This window comes from Alternaria infectoria, assembly GCF_024043175.1.
Source record: "Alternaria infectoria strain BMP 0036 chromosome Unknown scaffold_6, whole genome shotgun sequence".
Classification (NCBI taxonomy): domain Eukaryota; kingdom Fungi; phylum Ascomycota; class Dothideomycetes; order Pleosporales; family Pleosporaceae; genus Alternaria; species Alternaria infectoria.
Window position 1 is genome coordinate 865,799 of NW_026250695.1, and position 17,535 is coordinate 883,333.

At 51.8% G+C, this 17,535-nt stretch overlaps 6 protein-coding genes across 6 annotated transcripts; 3 read left to right on the forward strand and 3 right to left on the reverse strand.

The window, feature by feature from the left end:
* Positions 1 to 817: 817 nt before the first annotated feature.
* On the forward strand, positions 818 to 1,426 carry J4E92_004599 (uncharacterized protein; the record flags this gene model as incomplete). Its single annotated transcript, XM_051495989.1, has 2 exons — positions 818 to 1,045; positions 1,094 to 1,426. The coding sequence occupies 2 exons, from the start codon at positions 818 to 820 to the stop codon at positions 1,424 to 1,426; spliced, it is 561 nt and encodes a 186-aa protein (XP_051353829.1).
* A 3,129-nt stretch (positions 1,427 to 4,555) lies between these two features.
* On the reverse strand, positions 4,556 to 6,203 carry RRP3 (ribosomal RNA processing protein; the record flags this gene model as incomplete). The annotated part of the gene is made up of 2 exons (XM_051495990.1): positions 4,556 to 5,457; positions 5,516 to 6,203. 2 exons carry the CDS (start codon positions 6,201 to 6,203, stop codon positions 4,556 to 4,558), a joined length of 1,590 nt encoding a protein of 529 aa, XP_051353830.1.
* A 1,949-nt stretch (positions 6,204 to 8,152) lies between these two features.
* On the reverse strand, positions 8,153 to 9,239 carry J4E92_004601 (uncharacterized protein; the record flags this gene model as incomplete). The annotated part of the gene is made up of 2 exons (XM_051495991.1): positions 8,153 to 9,065; positions 9,235 to 9,239. The coding sequence occupies 2 exons, from the start codon at positions 9,237 to 9,239 to the stop codon at positions 8,153 to 8,155; spliced, it is 918 nt and encodes a 305-aa protein (XP_051353831.1).
* A 472-nt stretch (positions 9,240 to 9,711) lies between these two features.
* Positions 9,712 to 12,119, forward strand: J4E92_004602 (uncharacterized protein; the record flags this gene model as incomplete). Its single annotated transcript, XM_051495992.1, has 2 exons — positions 9,712 to 10,645; positions 11,332 to 12,119. The coding sequence occupies 2 exons, from the start codon at positions 9,712 to 9,714 to the stop codon at positions 12,117 to 12,119; spliced, it is 1,722 nt and encodes a 573-aa protein (XP_051353832.1).
* A 1,444-nt stretch (positions 12,120 to 13,563) lies between these two features.
* J4E92_004603 (uncharacterized protein) lies at positions 13,564 to 15,318 on the forward strand (the record flags this gene model as incomplete). Its single annotated transcript, XM_051495993.1, has 1 exon — positions 13,564 to 15,318. The coding sequence occupies one exon, from the start codon at positions 13,564 to 13,566 to the stop codon at positions 15,316 to 15,318; it is 1,755 nt and encodes a 584-aa protein (XP_051353833.1).
* A 111-nt stretch (positions 15,319 to 15,429) lies between these two features.
* J4E92_004604 (uncharacterized protein) lies at positions 15,430 to 16,596 on the reverse strand (the record flags this gene model as incomplete). The annotated part of the gene is made up of 2 exons (XM_051495994.1): positions 15,430 to 15,483; positions 15,532 to 16,596. 2 exons carry the CDS (start codon positions 16,594 to 16,596, stop codon positions 15,430 to 15,432), a joined length of 1,119 nt encoding a protein of 372 aa, XP_051353834.1.
* Between the last annotated feature and the right edge of the window lie 939 nt (positions 16,597 to 17,535).

Genomic DNA, 17,535 nt, shown 5'->3' on the forward strand with positions numbered 1-17,535 from the left:
TCGCCTCGCCGTCGAGTATCAGGTATTTGCGTTCGCTGATGTCAGCGAGGTACGTCGGATCGCGGACCTGAAATAGCATCAGCGCCTCGCGAAGGCAGATTATGTCTTTATCGACGTGTCGTTTCAAGGGCCTGTGTGGGGGCTGCAATGATGACGTGAGTGTTTGCGATGGTCTCGGTGGTTGCAACGTCCTGTCCTTCTCTTTCTCATACTGCGTGCTGCGTAGCGACTACCCATTACACGTGCCGCACCTGATAAAAGACCTAACCCAACCCAGAACCAGACCGCAATCTGAGTCAAAGGCGCACTCTATTCTTCCTTCGCACCTGGTAATGTAAGCGAGAGGTTGTCGTGAGCCCCGATCGAAGTGGCCGTAGGGAAGGCCGGCCCAGTGTCGCAGCCTCTGAACCGAGTAGACACGTGTAATTCTCGCGCTGCATCACTCCGTGGCCCTTCAAAGACATGCCTAAGTCGCAGCGACATATATCACGCGTTAAAACGCGTCGGAAGCTGAGCGTGTCGAGAGAGTAGGAGCGCGACCCGACGCGGCTCTGCGGAAGATCGATGATGGCGGGGAATTAGCGCAACAATGCGGAGCCTCCGCCTGCCGGCAGAGCCACATTTATGAAAAGCTCTGCCAACGGATGACATCGGCGATCTAGAATTCGGCCATGGCATCTCAACATGTTATCGGAGACATGTCCTTCTGCATCAGCCACTATTTCGCGGGCAGAACAGGAATTACTTGACGCCTGCTACCACATACCTTGATCATCCATCTACACCACTTTAATCACCGCAACGAACAACTTTCAACATGGCGACAGACGATATCCAGATCCCGCAACACGTGGGCCTCTCAGAAGCACCCCGCGATGTCGAAGCCATCAAGAAGCAAGAAAAGGCCGCTCTGTTGCCACACTGGGATTCCGGCATCGCATTTAAGCTCGGCTACAACCTCCGCACACGCCTGCTTACCTTTGAGCGACCGGCTGTCGTAGATATTTCTACCATCAGCACGCCAGGTCATGTGCTTTTCCATGCTGTGAGTACCGTGATCGACGCGTATGAATAGTGTGCTAATACGGAGCAGGTAACCCACTCCGGCACAGCTCTAGACAACGACTTCTGGGTCAGCCGCAAACGCGCAGCCGTCATCCGCTTCAACGCAAGCACGTGGCGTCTGCAGAACCAATTTGAAGGCGACGAGGAGAAGTTCAAGGCCAAGATGGGTCTTGGTGAGACGGCGAAAGACTACGCTATCCATGGTGGTGGTGTGCCAATTTACATCAAGAACTGTGATGGGCCGGTTGCGGTGGTCGTGGTGAGTGGGTTGAAGCAGTGGGACGACCATCAAGTTGTCATTGAGGAGTTGGGTAAGCTTTGCGAAGAGATGGAGAAGGGTACTGCGGGTACGCCGATTTAGGAGGTGGGAGGGAGATATAAGTAGGTATCGTTGACGGAGATCAACCCTCCCTTCTATCATCTACTCAATTCCACCATTTTCCAAAATGGAACGCCGAAGGATTCATGGGTGCAAAAAAGATGAGCCCGAAAGCGATATGGCTGTTGCGTCCTGCCGAGGAATCATTCTTTCCAAAACTCTGTTACAGCACGCTGTATGTGCAGCGTCGGCCTTTCGGAAGAAAACCATGGAAACCATGTAAACCAAAGACCATGGTTTCTGTTCCGATGTCACAGTTCACTGATTCAAAAAGCCCTTTCACAATCTATAAAGGCGTCGTTCATCCCAACGCATGTGGCAATTCATAACTTCAAAGTCTCCAAAACGACACCCTGATCATGGCATGACTCTGTCCTTTTACCTCTACCAAACGCTACTTTCTTCTCCTTCCAACTGTCTAAAAACTCACGGAAGCCCACAAATGTGAGTGCCTGGGCTTTTCGAAAAGTAATCCTTGCAAATGCGATGTCTTTCGGCACGACAGAAATTTACGCATTCCAAAAGCCACACTCCGGTGTTTCATGTCTCTCGACACCCCTATCCACTCTAGCGCACTACAGCGCCGGGCCAGATATAAAAGCTCGCCCAATCACCCTGTATCCTTCCCTCTATCATCCACTCCTTTGCTGGAGAATTCCAAAACATCGCCTCGTATAAGCCATGAACTTTCTGTGCTTCTTCCAAAAATCGCGAGCCCTAATCCAGATGTGCAGTTCTCCCGTTCTTTATCCATCTACCTTAAAACCTCGTCGGGATCAACACTTCCGCCTACCATCTACTCCGAAATTCCAAAGCTTCAGAAAACGACATTTCCCTGTCGATAGTTATAAAAACAGGAGAGAAACGGATCTATGTCTTTGCTGTCTCCCGCGGCGGTCTCGGCAACCAAAACAAAGTACAAGAAAGTGTATGTGCTGCGCTGGTAGTTACGAAAACAACAAACGCAGATCAATATGTCGCTGTCAATCCTGATATGAAGCTCTCTACTATCTCAGACCCTCGTCAAGGTCCGCAGAACCCGAAAACTGGTTTTACATGACCGATGTCCCCTGCCAGCAGGTTTCTAAACCTTTTTGCTACTCTTGCATGGCCGTCGGTTCCTGGCTTTATCCCACTTCATCTTCCCTCGCCGCGAGTGTCAGAGAATTCATCACTCTTCCATCTGTTCAAAACCTTGAAACGGCTGAAATATGCGAATACGTGGTCTTTCAAAAACCATCATGTTACCCGACATGGATTCTGTCGTCTGCAACTTGCTCAATTTCAAAAACGTTCGGGGACTCGGCATATTCCTCGGCACGTTCACTGGAACTATCACAGCGATGGCACAACGTGGCACGGCGACGTATAAATACTCCTCAGTCCTTTCTTCCTATTCAACTTCATTATCCACTCGCTCGAGTCTGAGTTTTAAAAAAATCATTCGGGACGTGACATGGACTGTTGCCGTTCTTTCCCCAAAAGTCACCTGGACAACAGAATGGCTGCTTTCCCGCACTCTGTTCATTTACCCAAAACCTCGTTCAGTCTACCGCACTTCAAAAAGACGGCACTATGCCTCATGACTGGGAAACGCCGCCGAACAGAACGATGTGGCCTCCAAAATTTGCTCTATGGGCGGTTAATGATCTAGTCTGCATTTTGAGGTTTTGATCAAAACGATACTAATAACTCCCGATGTGGGTGACTCCGGCGTTGGGATAAATATGTCATTCTGCGCAACAACTTTACTCTCAGCCTTATGCGTGTTGTTTAAAGCACTACTCAAAACCAACCGCAAAGATAACATGGCTATGCCGAACTTGTCAAATTTGCTATGTTACACGACGTTCTTCTCGTACAACTTGAATTGTGCGACAACCGGAAACGAACAGTATATTTGTACTGTTGACGGGCGATGTGTTTGATGTAAGATTATGCTGTATGCTGCACAACGCAAGTGTGCTCTATCGATGCTTTTAGAGTATGGAAGACTGTTGTTTGGTATCATAGACACAAACGTATCGCCGAGATCGATAACTGAGTCTTTCCGAGAGCCAGTGCCATGGGCACAAACTGATCATTTTTTCAGAACGAGACATAGCACACGTATCCTCGTATTTTGGAAACATAAACTCTCTGGCTCGATTTTTTTCTGGGATCAACTAAGAAGAAAGATGTTGAGCTTGAGGAAGGAAGAAGAGTGGAGGAGAGAGGGCAGCTTATATAGCCATCCACAGTCACGAGCTTCCAAAGTCGCATATCCAGATGATCATCCCTTTTCAGCGAGTCTCAACTCAAACATTCAGATATCGTATACTATGTAGAGAACAGAAAGATCTTTTGATGGTGAAGTATGAGCAGGATGGTACCGAAAGGCGGAGTCATGGTGGGTCTCTTCCTCATTTTTTCGGAGGACATAAGCAGGAGGAACTCAGGGTTTTGAAGTCATGATAATACCGATCCTCATCTTTCGAAAGAGGAGAGAAAATTTGGGTATGTGGGGGGAAGAGAGAAGAGTCGGTTGCGAGGTGCATTTTAGACCATGTATCGTAGCGAGCTTCCAGGATTGCATGAGTGATGGCTCAAGCTACTCGTGCGACTCTTTCCCAAACGCTGCAATGCCGTGTCCTATGTAAAATGTGGAATATCTTTTGATTATGAAGTATGAGCCGGACGGTAACAGCGGGCAGAACCATGGAGAGTGGTAGTCGATCTTTTGAGAGAGGATACAACGGAGCAAAAAAAGATCTCAGAGCCATAGCAGCATCGAATTCTTTTTTCGAAGAAAAGAGGAAATTTTGAATGTTAAGAAGAGAAGAGAAATGAGCTCGAAAGACGCCTTTTATACCCTCCACACTACCCGCTAGGCCCATCAAAGTATCCAAGATAAAGCGATGTGTTCATATATCATATTCGATGCTCGCATAACACATAATAACCTTCTCACATCCCCATCCAAAACAAAGCAAACAAACTTTTCGGTCCTGACCAAGGGTGCCATCTTCTCCAAGACATGGTCGGGGATCAAGCAACTCGTAGGGTATACGCGAAAAGATCAAAACGCCCAGAGCCCAAAGGAACACGCCGATGCAGCTATGCATGCTACATCTAACCCTCTTCAGTATCCATCGTGTCGCGACCTCTCCCGCGACCGCCGCCACGTCCTCCTCTTGACCCACCTCGACCACCGCGCCCACCCCTGCTGCCTCTTTGCTCATGGTAGTCTTTCATTTCTCTGACTGCGATCCTCTGCGCATCACCGACGCGCTCAGCGTACACCATCGCTTCGTCTTTGTTGATGGCCTCTTCCGGGATCTTCTTGCCCAGCGCATTCTCAATCCTTAACCAGATCTCCAGATCGTACTGTGTAACGAAGGACACAGCCTTACCCGACTTTCCCGCTCTTGCAGTTCGACCAACACGATGGACGTAAGTCTGAGAGTCGCTTGGCAGATCGAAATTGACGACGAGATCAACAGCGGGGATATCGAGACCGCGGGCTGCTACGTCGGTGGCAACGAGGATGTCGCGGCTCTTTGACTTGAACTTGTTGAGGGCACCGAGACGGGCGGACTGGCCTAGTTGGCCGTGTAGCGGGATGGCGCCGAAGCCGAGGGTGCGGAGGAGGATGGAGATACGTTGTGTTTCATTGACTGTGCGGGTGAAGATGATGGTCGGGTGGCCAATGTTGTCGTTGAGGAGGTGGATGAGGTAGAGGTCCTTCCACTTGAATGGGAGGAAAATGTAGCGCTGTAGTAGGGTCGAGACGACTTGGTGGGAAGAGCTGCTGATGCTCACACGGACTGGGTTTTGTAGGGCGGCGCGTTGAAGACTCTCGACCTTGGAGGACATAGTCGCGGAGAATAGGTATGTGTGTCGTCCCTCCCTGGGTAGGACCTTCAGGATCTTGTCTAGCACGGGGCCGAAATCGAGGTCGAGCAGGCGATCGGCTTCGTCGAGAACCATGTACTTTAGATGCTTCAGACTGAAGCCCTTCGTATTTTCCAGATCTACGTAGGTGTGGTCAGTATAGAAGTCACGTATAGTTCGTATATGTGCGTGACTCACGATCAAGCAGACGTCCAGGCGTCGCTACTACGACGTGCGGTTTCTTGGACAGCGAGATGGCCTGTGGGACCATGTCCATTCCTCCTACCAACGTCGCACACTTGACGTTGATGATGCTACCCAAAGCATCCACCTGTTGCGCGATTTGGTATGCCAACTCTCGTGTCGGGGCCAGGATCAGACCAAACAACGGCTGTGGCTTCTCCAGTAGCGACTGAAGAATGGGTAGGACGAACGCTGCCGTCTTTCCAGAACCTGTCTCGGCCAATCCGATGACATCCCTGCCTTGGAGGGCTAGAGGTATAGCTTGCTCCTGAATAGGAGTCGGGTGTACGTATTTTAAGTTTTCAACTGCATCGCAGAGCTCTTCGCGCACGCCTAGATCGGCGAAGGTCTTCTTCGGTTCGTTCGCGGCGGGTTGCGCTTCTTCGTTCGTTGCGTCGGCAGTGGTAGAGGGCCCTGCTTCGTCTTTTGAACTGCTGTCGCCTACTACATCTTGGACTTCTTCGACATCGGTTGAGTCCCTCTCTTCGGCGTCGTCGTCATCGCCGGACTCGGATTCCGGTGGTGGTGCAGGCTTCTTCTGGACTTTCTTCGCAGGTGCATTCGATGGTCGCACTTTCTTCGACGACGCACCGGCGGCGATACTCGCGTCTGCGTGAAGTTTTCTTTTCGTGACGCCAGGCATGTTGTGGTTGTGATTGTCGAGTCTGGGAAAAGTTGTGCGACAGAATCATGGTACCGCGGTTGGAACCTAAGAAACCGCGAAATCTTGGCGGACCCACCTAAAAGTTCGAAAGCCGGCGAGCTCTAGTTTGCGACTGCATGCGACAGAATCATTCGTTCGTCAACACCAACACGCCATCCTCCGACTTAGTGGAGTGAAACATAAGATCGCATCGCAAGAACAACATATCCTGTCACCGACAATACCCGCCAATACTCCAACTCGGTCAGAGATAACTGAGTTTTCGCAATGGCTCGTGGAAAAGGAACCGCGAGGAAGAAGCAGTCGGTACGCGACAAGGAGCTTTCCAAGAAGCCGATAGCAGGGACCCCCAAATCTATGGTCATTCGTATTGGCGCGCAGGAGTGAGTCTAGTCATATCGAGATATATGCCAACATGATTGCTAACGAGCTACAGAGTAGGAAGATCTGTCTCAGACCTCGTAAACGATGTGCGCCACTGCCTGGAGCCCGATACCGCTATTCGGCTGAAGGAGCGAAGGGCGAATAAGCTCAAGGTATGGTTTACATAATTGCCGGCATGATCTGAGCTAACAGCCTCAAAGGACTTCCTTGTCATGTGTGGACCGCTCGGTGTCAGCCATCTTCTCCTCTTCTCCCGCTCAGAAGTCGGCAACGTCAACCTCAGACTATGCCGTGTCCCCCGCGGACCTACACTCCATTTCCGAGTCGAAAACTACAGTCTCTGCAAAGACATTCTCAAGTCAATGAGACGCCCACGGGCTGGCGCAAACGATTTCCTAGTTGCGCCGCTGCTTGTGATGAACAACTTCCTTACCAGCGATGCGGAAAGAGAACGACTCGGCGACAAGGCACCTCCTAAGCATCTCGAGAAGCTCGTGACGGACATGTTCCAGGGCTTGTTCCCGCCCATTCAACCGCACACCACCCCTCTACACTCGATCAAGCGCGTCCTCCTACTCAACCGCGAACCTCCCTCGGAAGAGAATGGCTCCGTCACAATCAGCCTGCGACATTACGCGATCACAACCAAAGTCACGGGCGTACCGAAAGCCATCCGCCGGTTATACGCAGCCGAGAAGCTCATTGGCAGCAAGGAGAAGAAGAAGAGCGCACTGCCCAACCTAGGCAAGCTCGAGGTAAGCAGTCACCCCCCAAAAAATGCATATAGAACACCCACTAACTCCACCTCCAGGACGTCGCAGACTACATGCTCGACCCCTCAGCCGCCGGCTACACATCCGCCTCCGACACCGAACAAGACACCGACGCCGAAGTCGAAGTCGCGCAACCCGTCCGCCAAAAAGTCCTCTCCCGCAAAGAAAAAGAAAAGCTAAAAGCCGGCGACGAAACCTCGCACGCCCGCGCCCGCGGCTCAAAACCCCGCGTCGAGAAACGCGCCGTCAAGCTCGTTGAACTGGGCCCCCGCATGAAGTTGCGCCTTACAAAAGTCGAAGAGGACGTCTGTGGCGGCAAGATCATGTGGCATGAGTACATCAAGAAGAGCAAGAAAGAGGAGCAGGATTTGGAGAAGAAGTGGACACAGAGGAACAAGGAGAAGGAGGAGAGGAGACGTGTTCAGAAGGAGAATGTGGAGAAGAAGCGTAAGGAGAGGGCTGCTGCTAGGGGGGAGACTGGGGAGGGTGAGGGCGAAGGCGAGGAGGATGAGGATGAGGAGATGGATGACGATCTTTTGGATGCGTATGATATGGACGATGATGTTTGGCAGGATGCTGCTGATGCTGGGGAGGAAGAGGATGAAGATGAAGATGAGGAGATGGAGGATGAGTGATGTGGTCTTATAGAAAAGTCTTAATGATACCCTGAATGTTCAACGCTTCATCCTGAAATTCAACCAATCTATGCTTCAATCCCAAGACACATGCAATACAACTGGGTATCAAAACACCATCCCCCCATAAGCTACTTCATCCCTTCATCTTCTTAATCAAAACCCTCTCCCCATCCGCACTCAATTCCCACCCCACACCCTCCTGCACCAACTCCTCCCAGCTCCTCTCCGCGCACCTCTCCACAAACGCCCTATCCGCACTCAAATACGCTCTTCCCAAACACTTCAACGCATGCACCCTCACCCCTCCATCCGCCCACTCCATAACCCTCCTCTGATACCCATCCACACTCCTCCTCACCCGCCAAAACCCCACATAGTCATCTGCAACCAAACACCGCAACACCTTCTCCACCCTCCAATCTTTATAGCCATACCGTAGTTTCGTGGCGCGCGCGCCCGAGTAATCAGATTGCCGACACGCTTGGTCGAGGATCAACAAGCCGACCACTTCGTGCAGGGTCGATGGCGAAAGCGGGTTAACGGGGTGGATCTTCCCGAGGAGAGAGAGGAGAGAGGGCAGGTAGGAAGACCAGTCGTGGCACAGAATGCTGACGTGGATGGCGAAGGTGTAGGCGCGCAGGGCGAATGCGTCGGTGCGTGAGGACGCGGTTATGGCTTCTCGTAATTTGCGGAGGGAGGCGAGGACTGTGGAGAGTTCTTGGATGGAGGGCGTGAAGGCTTTTTGGGGTATGGGCTGATGTGGTGTGTTTGTGGATGTTGAGGCGAGGGGTGGGCGGGTGGTGGGTTGTTGACGGGCTTCTGGGGGTGCGTGTTTGGAGAGCGAGAGCGAGGAGAAGGAGGATGTGAGTTTGGAATTGGAGTTGGGCGCTGCCGTCGTCGTCTTGGTCGTCGTGGTCGTGTCGGGAGGCGGGATGCTGACGGATATGAAGAGGCGGTCGAGTTCGTCGCGGTTGAGGGCGCAGAGTTTCATGTAGCGTTCTATTATGCGGTTGAAGTAGATTTCTTGTGTTTTGAAGTCGTTCAGCCTGGGAAGTTAACCATTGTGTCCAGACGCATGGGGCGAGAGGGATGTACCGTGTCTCTCCTTTGGAAGGGAGTCCGTATGTCTCCAGGACATCTTCGCGGACTGGCTTCAGCCGGTTCCATGCACCTGAGGCGGCGCGACGGCTGCTGGGTCGGCCGGGATCTGAGGACTTCATTGCGCTGGTGGTGGGGTCGGGCGCTCTGATGGAGAGCGCGGGAGATCAAGTAATGTCAAAGACTGGAATGATCATGGCTGTATATCACCTAGCGTATTTGCGATACATGGTGTGTGGTGGTGAAAGCAACCGCGCTCGAGGGCTGGGAAGAAGGGAAGGTGGGATGGAGGGGCAGCGCACGAGCTCGACGCGTCGGAAATGCCTTGTCTCGTGACAACAGCGAGACCACTGACGATGTTGCCCATGAAGAGCGACTGCGCTGTCAAGGTCATTGCTTTGCTTCAGAAACACGTGTTGTCCTCGCAAGCCTGACCGGACGCGGCATAGTCTACCTAGATCGCGTGTAGTCCCTGAGGGTATTCGCGGATTCTCCGAGGCCGTTTCATGACATGTGAACTTCCAACAAACACTCATATATTGGAAACTGTCCCCTCAATTCTGAATTCAAAGATTCCCATCAGATAATCCCGTCATGGAAGCAGCCAAGGAAGCAACCTCAAAAGCCGCGCAAACCGGGAAAGAGCTGGAGCAAAAGGTTGAAGAAAAGTTGATATTGCTATGGGATGAACTGTCGCCATGGCAGCAAGACAATCACTACATTCAATCGGGATACCGCGCTCAATCTAACTCATTTGTCAAGTCTTGGAAGAGCCTGGGGTATCTACACAACGAAACCGTCAACATCTACACCCATCTCATTGGAGCTGTGATGGCTGCGATCTCCTCCGTCGCACTCTACAACACGTTGGCTCCTCGCTATGACACAGCGACTCAAGAAGATGTCTGGGCCTTCAGCTGCTACTTCGCCGGAGCTGTAGCATGTCTGGGCATGAGCGCGACATATCACACCATACAGAACCACTCACACGAAGTCGCTGTTTGGGGGAACAAACTCGACTATCTGGGAATCGTTTTCTTGATTTGGGGCAGCTTCGTACCCATCGTATACTACGCCTTTGCCAGCGAACCAGAACTGCAAAGAACGTACTGGACCATGATTACGACGCTGGCAGCCGGCACATCTGTCGCAGCAACACACCCCAAGTTCCGCACTCCGGCATTGCGACCCTTCCGAGCCCTCATGTTTGTGCTCATGGGTCTCTCTGCTGTCTTCCCCGTACTCCACGGCGTTCGACTATACGGTGTCGAACATCTGCGCAAGAGCATTGGGTTGGATTGGGTTCTCTTGCAGGGTGCGCTGTATATTGCTGGCGCGGCTATCTATGCTGCGAGGGTACCCGAGAAATGGAGCCCTGGGAAGTACGATATTTGGGGATCGAGTCATCAGATCTTTCACGTCTTGGTTGTTCTTGCGGCAGCTAGTCATCTCGTAGCTTTGGTGACGGCATTTGACTATGCACACACGCACAGGATGGACAAGGTGATAGATGGTATGGGAGGCAAGAGTTGGTCATGAGTACACGAAAGTATGGCACAACGCCGTCAATAATATAGTTCAACACCCCATTTTCGAATGCCATGCTCTGAAGGAAGCGATCGACAAGGATGTATTTCGAGAACGTGCACAGACCAGCCGATGACGCCGTGGCTCGATCGCCAGCCACCTTCCCCATAGATTGCACAGATTGGCGTTTGTGGGTCAGGGCAGCCAATCACGCCTCAGCATCGCAGCTTCCGATCTTCGAGAGCTCTTTCCCAGCACTCAGGTTCCCGGCTTCCATTCTTCTTTCCTCTTCTACACCGCCCGTCGCGTCTCTTCCCACCACTTGCGCATCATTTCTACGCATCACCGTATCCATTGCACCTTTACGCGCATCAATTGCTGTTCCGCCCCGCCTTCGCGACTTTACACGCGGTTTTGCGCACCATAACGTCATCTCTTACCACCTGCCACGGCTAAGCTACGTTACACACAATGACCGACACTGAGATCCAACAAGGAGACAAGGGTACGTGCCTCTCAATTCTCAATCCGAGACCCCTTCAGCCGGTTAGTGGCTGCGCATCGCGAGGTTCCGCCAGGCGCATTGCGCTCACTGGCGCGTAACGATTGCCCATCCGCGCGCGTCTTCCTTGCCGCGATCGGTATAATCGCCAAAGACTCAGGAACTCACTGCTAACGTGTGAGCAGTCTCATGGAACTGGGGCTCCGGACAGCCCGGTGGCACCGCTGCCGAGGTCAAGGACCAAGGCGAGATTGCCATTGAATCCAAGAAGGGCAACACCATCAAGAAGAACGCCTCGCCCGACAACCCCGCTGTGCACGTCGAGCGCTCTGGCAACGATGTCGTGAAGCGCGCTTCCGAACTCCAGATCGACGAGAAGGCCGACGGCGCTAACGGCGACTCCAACGAAGAGGACAAGCCGGCAGAGTCAGAGAAGAAGGATGACGACAAGTCGGCTGACTCAGATAAGAAGGAGGACGAGAAGACCTCTGAAGCCGAGAAGAAGGACGAGGAGATGAAGGACGCGCCTGACAATGAGGACAAGAAGGAAGACGCGCAAACCAACGGCGAGTCCAAGGCTGAAGAGACTAAGGAGGACTCGAAGGAAGAATCAAAAGAAGAGGCCAAGGACGACGCGACAGAAGACAAGTCCGACGAAAAGGACGAGGAACCCCAGGCCGGCGACAAGCGCAAGGCTGACGAAGTAGCCGCGGATAAGACCAACGGTGCCGACGCTGACGCCGATGAGAAGCCCGCCGAGAAGAAGGCAAAGACCGACGAGGCTGACGACGATGAAGCCGAGGACAAGGAAGAAGCCGAGACAAAGCCCACTCCCAAGAAGGGCGGCCGTGCCAAGAAGGAGAAGAAGGAACCCGCAAAGAAGAAGGCACCCAAGAAGGCTGCCACCGCCGACGGCACACCACGCCGCAGCGGCAGGACCACCAAGAACACCGCATCAATGGCGGAAGACTAGATGCGCGACACGACACGAAAAGTCTCCTCATGGGTTCAAAATGCATATAGTCACGGATGGCGACGCAAAGGATAACAATGAAACGACCATGGAAAAATGGATACTGGGTGGAACGGAATGGAAAAGGATCTGTATTCATCGGTGGCAGGCGCTCATAAGGGATGGATTTCGCACTCTCATTTCCTTTTTTTGAGGCTCTGCTTTTACTTCGGTATCGTACGTCTGCTTTTCTGGGCTTGTATGTAACTGTATCATGGAATGAATCAACAAAGTTAACAATATGGCTTTGATCCCTCCTGCTAACGAATTTCCCTGTCGGTCCTTGTTACGTATCCAGCACACGGCAAAGGTTTGCAATTGCAAAATACAGGACATCGATTGCCAGATTCATGCGCTGCTACAGAACTCATTTAGCTGTAGAACGCTCGTCTCCTTCTGTGATATGATATAACGATGCTATACTGCAGGCGATATTGTAACACGCCATGTATTCATAGTCTCACTCTCTTCCTCAGGCATCATCACAGACCACACAGAGATAATGAGACAATATCGGTCTTCAAAAAACATGTTTGCATTAAGCGAATGACTATGAACTACCACTGGCATCCTACTGCTATAAAGCACTGCTTAGACTCTGTGATGACTCGTCAGCAACCTGCCCCGAACATAATGAAGCGACGTGACATGTATGTGTAATCTCTTATTCAGACAGGAAATACTCATTCAATAAAGGCCGTGAAACCTTCTCCGATCCGTCTTGAAACTTGTGATTTGTATTGTGTTCATCATTGCGAGATGGGGTGTGGAAGGGCGGGTAGGTGAAGAAGGGTGATGGACTTACTTGGTTGGTTGCAGAGAAGGCTGGGGGCTGTGGAAGGTTGGGTCTGCTGTTAGTTCTGGGATTGTGGCTGCGCTTTCTGGCAGTTGAGATGGTGATCTGGTCTCATATGTCGCGATATATTGATCGCGCGTGACGCGCGGTTGTAGATAATCTCATCAACTCGTGTCGTAGCTATGCCGCCGGGGTGTGGTGAGAGAAGGCTGAGAGGAGCTCTGCAAAGTTCTTGCGCGTTTTCAAGCGAAGGGTCTTGGCGGAGCAGGGCCCATGCGTCCTCCGTGCCTGCCCCACCTTCCTTCATCACCATACTCACTCTCCTCGTCCGTTAACAACGTACTGCTCTTCGCGCTCGTGTCGTGATAGTCCGGTTATTTCTCTGGGTCGTTCACCTAATTCTTGCTTGTTGTTAGTTCGACTTTCATCGGGGTCGAGGCCTTTGTGTTCTCCAACGCTTTCCAAGGCTGGCTACTCGTGCCCCGTTGCCTAGATGTAATGCTCATGACGGAGGGAAAGTTCGGCCCTCGTTCATCCACCTTTCGAAAACTCTAAATCAAAATCCGCGATCAGGTAGAGCGTGTCCTTGTCCAAAGAACCCCTCTCATCATGCGACTTCTGAATGCACACACCCTTGAGCTGAAGCCCTTTATCGACAGTATCCCACCATACGCGATTCTATCGCACTGCTGGGAGGACGAGGAAGTCATCTTCTCTGATCTTTCTGATCTAGAGCAAGCGAGGAAAAAGAAGGGATTTGCCAAAATTGAAAAGACATGTGAACTCGCGATTGGCGATGGGTTTAACTATGTATGGATCGACACCTGCTGTATCGACAAGAGCAGCAGTGCTGAGCTTTCGGAAGCTATCAACAGTATGTTTGCGTGGTACAGAGATTCAAAGCAGTGCTATGCATATCTCGCCGATGTCGAGCATGAGGGTGCATTCGCGGAAGGTTACTTGGCAAGGGATGGCATCGCCTTTTCACGCAGCAGATGGTTTGCACGTGCTTGGACGTTACAAGAGTTACTGGCTCCTAGCAGCTTCCAACATCGCGAGGACTCCCCCAGGGTGTACCATTCTCCGGTTCCTATCAAAGCCCCACCTGGTAGATACGACGGCATGAAGTTCTACTCGCGCGACTGGCAACTTCTTGGAAGCAAGCCCATCCTCTGCACTAAAATATCAATGATTACCGGCATACCCAGGGGGTATCTCGAGGGCCAGAGCTTAGAAACTGCGAGCATCAGTATGCGGATGTCATGGGCCGCAGGGAGGCAGGCAACAAGACCTGAAGACATCGCTTACAGCTTACTTGGTGTTTTCGATGTCAATATACCTTTGCTGTATGGCGAGGGGGACATCAAGGCGTTTAGAAGGTTGCAGGAAGAAATCATGAAGATCTCCGAGGACGAGACGCTCTTTGCATGGCAGGCTTCACACCGTATGAATAAGCTGGCCGGAGACGCACTCGCGTCTGGGCCAAATGATTTTCGGGCAACACGAAGTTTGATACCGTTCGCTTCAGACGATCCTGTGCCTCCTTCCACGATGACTCACAGGGGGCTACGCATATGGCAAACGCTCTTCCACACTCATCAGCTCGATAGTCATAGACGCAGTGCGATTCGGCCTCTTCACGGCCACATGATGTGGCCAGATCGTGACGTCGTTTGGGGGATCTTAAGATGCCACGTGGCTCACGACTTCCAGCACTTCGTAATTGTCCCTTTGGTGCAATTATCTGCCGATATTTATCATCGAGAAGTCAGCTATCCAGTATCACTGGTCCCTTTCGAATTCGTACCTTCTTCTGCGTTTCCCAAAGAAATATACATCCGATATGCTAGTACATCGACTGTCCAGAACAGTTTCCAGCGCCGATGGGGATTCCTTATTCGCAAACCCTCAGAAGGCATCGAGGTACGCCGATGCCTCCCCAAAGAAGCTTGGAATGAGAAAGATAGCATCCTCCAGGGCAAGGACAATCACATTGCGCCTTTCGCCTGGACAGCATCCCTAGAACTGCGATTCGGCCTCGTCAATAAAGCGGGGTGGGCAAATAAGTACACGATCTTCCTATCTCTTGGATGCTTACAAGACGCCCCGGAAGAGAAGCCGCAACCCTGGTATGATATAAAAGATGCCGTCTGGGAGCAAGGTTCCATGATCCTGGAAGCATTTCACACTAGTGCCTCGCCAAAGCCCGTACAGAACGAGTCAGGGCGAGTCCGGATAGACTACGTAGTCGGGACAGACGTCAGCTTCAAAGTTTTCATCACACCGACCAAAGTCCTCTCTCAAGACATGTTTGTCGTAGACTTTCATTACGCAGAGCTCCCGGACAATTCCGGTGAGACTTAGTGCAGTTCACACGGACAGCTGCTACCTTCTAGTACGACTTACTCGAGTGTTTCGATGCCCACTCTCATCAATCGCAAACATCCAACGCCGAAGAATCCGGAATTTTGCAGCCTACACTCCCTGAAGACGTCCAGAGTGGAGATCGATGGTATTAGCACGAGCGAACTATATCATGTCAGCAGGTTCAACGTACGGAAAGAGCAATTTACGCACCTTGGTCTTGTGCACCAGCTTCCATATGATGATTGGAACAATGAAAAGTGGGATGCCAATATACGAGGCGATGAAATCACCCGTACTCCAGTTCCCCTTCAGGAAGACAGGAAATCCAGTGATCAAGGTAATGATAGTAGATCCGATGAAACCATACCAAGCGGTAAAAGGTTGGAAGGGGCTCTTCCAAGGTAAACTATCCCGGCTGAGTCCTTGCGCCTTCATAGCAGCATGGAAGCGGATGAAGCAGAAACATAATGTTGCCCAGGCGATCAAGCCTGCAACAGTGCTGAGACTCACGAGCCAACCGAAAGCCTGCGCCGCACCTCCCTCGCCCAGGCTGAGGTATGCGAGAGGTCCAAAAAGCCAAGACGCAAGGACCGCGTAATACGGTACTCCGTTCTTCCAGGTGCGGCCGAAGATTTGTGGAAGTTGGCGATCCGTGGTCATAGCGACAATAATTCGGGATCCGACCCAGCAGTAAGAGTTTCCTGCCGACCAGGCAGAGATGAGAATGCAAGCGTTGACGATCGAAGGAAGGACGCTGATGCCAGCTTGTTTGATCGCGATAACCCAGGGTGAAGAGTTGGCGTTTCCTGTGCCTGATACGAGACCGGGGTTCCTCGGGTCGACGATGATGCCGATGAGAAGGGCACCCAGAATGTAAAACAGGGCGATGCGGAAAGTGACCCGTTTGGCCGACTTTGGAATGGCCGAGTGTGGGTTGATGCTCTCAGCAGCGGTGATAACAACCACCTCGACACCAATGAAGGAGAACGCTGCGTTGACGAACGAAGCTAGGAATCCGAGGAAGTGACCTGTTGGCCCAGAGATGCCGTTATAGTCCACCCATGCGCCTGGATTGTTCCAGTAGCGGAAGCCAATTGTTTCACCGTTTGGCGCGCCTCCGGAGGTAATGACGATGGAAACCAGAATGAGACCAAGGAAGCATGCAATCTTGATGGCACCAGCGACGACTTCGGATTCGCCGAACCAACGTACACTCAACAAGTTGGTCGCCAGTATAAGAACCAGACTGATGGAAATGACAACAGCAGGCGACATATCAGTCCAGTATCCGACAAGAATAGCGGATGCCGAGCATTCGGCAGCAATGGATATGGTATAACAGTACCCATAGCTAATAGCCAGAGAAAAACCAACAGCCGGATCAATAAACCGACTTGCAAAATGCGGAAACGAACCAGCAGTGGGAATCTGGTGCACAGTAAGCAACTACCCCTTGAAACCCAACACCGAAGAGTTACACACCACAGTAGCCAACTCCGCAATACTCTGCATAACACACCAAAGCACACTTCCCACAACCAAATACGCAAGCAACAGACCCGCAGGCCCAGCACTCGCATACGCCGACCCCGTTCCGATGAAAAGTCCCGTGCCAATTCCCGAACAGAAACCTATCATGGTGACATGATAATTCTTGAGCCGCCTCTGCGTAGCCCCATGCCCACCGACATTGAGTTGCGGTTCGAGAATCGGTTTGCCATCGTCGGAGCCATGGTGGTCGATGTGTGGTGAGCTTTCGATGTCGTGCTGGTGGATTTGGTCCAACATTGTCGACTACGATGTGACCGCGGAGACAGGGCTCTGGGGTATTGTTGGAGAACGCACAGGCGGTAGTGTGGCGGGGATGTGTACCCAGGTAATGTCAGGGACCGCACTATGAAGTTGTTCTTGGTGCTATGTACTATATTTTACTCTTCTTCCCGTTCGTCCCGCAAATTTCTTTCGGCGCTATCAAAGCACGTCATGTAAATCTGTTGTGAGCCTGGACCACCATGTGGTGGCGCGGAATGCAGTTGGGAAGTACTATACGAATACCTAGGTACCCATCATGGTGCGAGGTTTTGGAGGTTTGAACCTCGCCGCAGCGTCTAGGCGGCTAGACGTCTATCACGCTTTATCGATAGACTTACTCAGTTGTAAACCCTTTCTTGACAGGTGTAAAGCGTAGGCATGTGATTTGCTAGATGGACTAGT